Source organism: Malus sylvestris, chromosome 13, assembly GCF_916048215.2.
Source record: "Malus sylvestris chromosome 13, drMalSylv7.2, whole genome shotgun sequence".
NCBI lineage: Eukaryota > Viridiplantae > Streptophyta > Magnoliopsida > Rosales > Rosaceae > Malus > Malus sylvestris.
This window is the reverse complement of record NC_062272.1, coordinates 17,648,888-17,652,839: the sequence shown is the minus strand read 5'-3', so window position 1 is coordinate 17,652,839 and position 3,952 is coordinate 17,648,888. Positions and strand designations below refer to the sequence as shown.

At 38.5% G+C, this 3,952-nt stretch overlaps 1 protein-coding gene across 1 annotated transcript; it reads right to left on the bottom strand.

Moving 5' to 3' along the window:
* Positions 1-967: 967 nt before the first annotated feature.
* LOC126595308 (secreted RxLR effector protein 161-like) lies at positions 968-1,426 on the bottom strand. Its single transcript, XM_050261645.1, has one exon. The coding sequence runs from the start codon at positions 1,424-1,426 to the stop codon at positions 968-970; it is 459 nt and encodes a 152-aa protein (XP_050117602.1).
* Positions 1,427-3,952: the final 2,526 nt, after the last annotated feature.

Genomic DNA, 3,952 nt, shown 5'->3' with positions numbered 1-3,952 from the left:
CTCTAACGACACCGATATTGTCCCCAACTTAACCACCTACATAATCCTCAGGTGTGGGGTTTTACCACAAAAAGCCTCGGTGTTAGTTAGAGTGGGGTAATACTATTTAAACCCCTTTGGTTTTCTTGCACCCACCGATGTGGGACTTTAACACTCCCCCTCACGTGTAACTCACACGTGGAGATCCACATCGGTAATTGAAACTCAGAGGTCGGCTCACGTTGGGCTCACGTTGGTCTCTTTGTTAAGAGTTCAGACTTGTTTCCTTCTTGGTGACAAGCTCATTGGCTTGTACGGGTCCGCAACCGTGGACTTTGATACCATGTTGGTATTTAGACAATCTTTCATCATTAATAAAACTTGAATAAAATGATAAAGATTGAAAATCAAAGAAACAGAGTGCAGTGAGCTTTGGAAATAGAGGGCTGATGCTTTTTTATAAAAACAGAAATCTTATCTTTTCATTCAGATATTTCTGATATATATGGCTTAATACATAAGTTGATTGAAGTAATTGCGTCGACTGATAAAGAGAATGGGTCGACTGATAAAGGCAACAGTCAACCCTTTTACACAGAATTGAGTCGACTGAAAAACATTACAAATTACATAAAAGGACATCAGAAATTAGACAGCAAACAGAAGCAAAGGATTAACTTTAACACTTCCTCTTAATGCTTTGCTGCTTCACTCCCAAAAGTTCTCTTAGGTAGATGAATCTATCCTTTGGTAATGCCTTGGTGAAGATAGTAGCAACTTGATCTTTTGTCTTACAACAGACCACATCCACTTTTTTGTCTTCCACAACACCTCTGATGAAGTGATGCTTCAGAGCAATATGCTTTGATTTACCATGACAGGCATGATTCTTGCTCATGGCAATAGCTGACTTATTGTCACAAAGGATATGAGTTGCTGATTCTTGTTTCTCACCAAAATCTTGCATAATTCTTCTCAGCCACACTGCTTAAGAAGTTGCAATTGAAGCCGACACATACTCAGCCTCTGCCGTTGGTAGTGCAACTGATTTCTGTTTCTTAGATGCCCAAAAGAATACACCAGTCCCTAATGTAAAAGTATAGCCAGATGTGCTCTTCAAGTTATCCACACTACCTCCCCAGTCACTATTACAGAACCCATACAATTTTGGCTCAACATTCCTTTCATACATAATACCAAAGTGAAGTCTACCTTGTATGTATATTAGGATCCTCTTTGCAGCTCCATAGTGAATGTAAGTAGGCTTGTGCATAAATCTGGACAACAAGCTTGCAACATACATAATATCGGGTCTAGTCGCTGTCAAATACAACAAACTCCTAACTAGGCTTCTATACACAGATTCATCAGCATCACAACTACCATCTTCTCTTTGAAACTTTTCATTCACAACTAGAGGTGTTGCAACAGGCTTGCAACCAACCATTTTGAACTTTTCTAGAAGTGTTTTTGCATATTTCTTTTGAGTCATAAAGATACCATTATTTGATTGAATGATACTAATTCCCAAAAAATAATGCAACATGCCTAGATCACTCATCTCATATTTCCTCATCATGTCATTCTTGAAATTCAAGATCATATTATGACTACTTCCAGTATAAACCAAATCATCAACATATAAGGAAACAATAAGGATATCTGAAATACCTTCTGTTTTGACATAGAGGGCAGGTTCATTCTCACTTCTTTGAAAACCTCTTTCATTGAAATATGAGTTGATCTCTCCATACCATGCTCTCGGAGCTTGTTTTAGGCCATAAAGTGCCTTCTTTAGCTTATACACCTTGTGCTCTTGTCCTTTAAGAACAAATCCTTGAGGTTGATCAATGAACACTTCTTCTTTTAAGACTCAATTTAGGAAAGCTGAGTTGACATCAAGTTGGTGTAGAAACCACCCCTTCTGAGCAGCTACGGAAATAAGGTCTCTGATTGTTTCATGCCTAGCTACCGGTGCAAATGTTTCTTGGAAATCAATCCTGGGTTTCTGAGAATAACCCTTTGCTACCAATCTAGCTTTGTTCCTTTGAACGGAACCATCTTGATTAAGCTTAGTCTTATAAATCCACTCCACTCCAATGACGGAGCTGTCATAAGGTCTGTCCACTAGTTCCCATGTCTTGTTTTTCACAATGACATTGATCTCCTCTTGCATTGCAGCCTTCCAAGTCTCTTCTTTCACTGCATCATCAAAGTTTTTTGGTTCTTCAACACAAAAATTGCAGCTTTCATAGACTTCATGTAAGCTCCTTAACCGAACCGGCATTGAACTTGGACTTGAAGGTGTAGGAGAGTGAACTTGAGGACTGTTTTCAGGTGATAATTGTGGAATTTCTGGCTCAATTTCCTCTTCATTTGGTTGATTTTCTCCTTCAATTTTGATTAGTGCAGATTCCTCTCGGATGGTTGCTTAATTCCAATCCCACGAAGATTTCTCACTAAAAAAAACATCTTTACAAACCACAACTTTCTTCCTTTTTAAATTCTAGAGTCTGTACCCTTTTGTGTATGAAGCATAACCTACGAAAATGCATCTTTCACTTGACTCATCAAGTTTTTGTCTTAGTTCTTTCGGAACATAAGCAAAGCAGATTGACCCAAACACTCTCAAATGATTCACGGAAGGCTTTCTTCCACTCCATGCCTCAAATGGTATCTTATCTTCAACTGCCACTATTGGATGCCTATTCATCAAGTAGACCGTTGGATTAACTGCCTCACCCCACAAATATTGAGGCATTCCCTTGTCATGCAACATTGCCTTAGCCATTTCGACTATGGTTCTGTTTTTGCTTTTAGCTACTCCATTTTGTTGTGGAGTGTAGCTGACTGTAAGCTACCTTTCCAAACCAATATCTTGACAAAACTTATCAAATTCTGTGGATGTATACTCTCCTCCTCTGTCATTTCTAAGAACTTTGATTAGATAACCAGATTGTCGCTCAACCATAGCTTGAAACTTCTTGAAGATTGAGAACACTTCTGATTTCTGTCTTAAAAAGTATACCCAAGTCATTCTGGAATAATCATCCACGAAGATTAGGAAATACTTGTTTCCCACTTGAGTAGAGGTCTTCATGGGTCCACAAACATCTGTATGAATCAATTCCAATGGAACTTTTTCTCTCTAAGCTTTACCATGTGGAAATGAATCTCTATGATGCTTCCCAAGTGCACACCCTTCACATATTTCTTCATTTTCTCGGATACTCGGCAACCCATGCACCATTTTTTTTTCTTGTAGCTTCTTGAGACTTTGAAAATTCAAGTGGCCAAGCCTTTTATGCCATAGCTTTGAATCTTCTTGCACTTCCATCTTGAATGTAGATTGAGTTGCATACTCAATTGTGAGAGGAAAACTTCTACTCTTCCTCATCTCAATCTTAGCCAAGAGTTGTTGACGATTCCTTCTATCATATATCTTGCAAGTATTGTCTCCAAAATATAAGTTGAAGTCATGCTCAATGAGTTGTCCAAGACTTAGCAAATTGCTTCAAATTAGGAACTAACATGACATCCTTGATGAACATTTTTCCATTCTTCGTATGCACGGCAATAGTACCTCTTCCCAATGTATCGACTAGCTGCCCATTTCCCATCTTCACTTGGGTTAGGTTTGTAGTGTCAACATTATGGAGAATGTTCTTATTCGCCGTCATATGATTGCTACAGCTGCTGTCCACAAACCAAACTTTAGCTTCTTCTTGGACGGTTGTATCATGACCAACATAAAACATATTGGTCTCTTCATCTTCTGCTTTGGTGCAATGAGCTAGCTGATTATCTTTGTAGGTACAATCCTTTTGCATATGCCAGAATCAGCTACACTTGTGGCATTTCACTTTTCCTTTGAACCAACATTCACCGAAATGAGCTTTGCCACAAATTTTGCACTTCGAAACATACAAACTCTTCTCAACCTTTTTCTTCTCTTCAAAATTACCATTTCTTT

What these genes read in the sequence shown, in the direction of transcription:
- LOC126595308 (XM_050261645.1), bottom strand. Translation starts at nt 1,426, where the DNA reads ATGGTTGGTTGCAAGCCTGTTGCAACACCTCTAGTTGTGAATGAAAAG.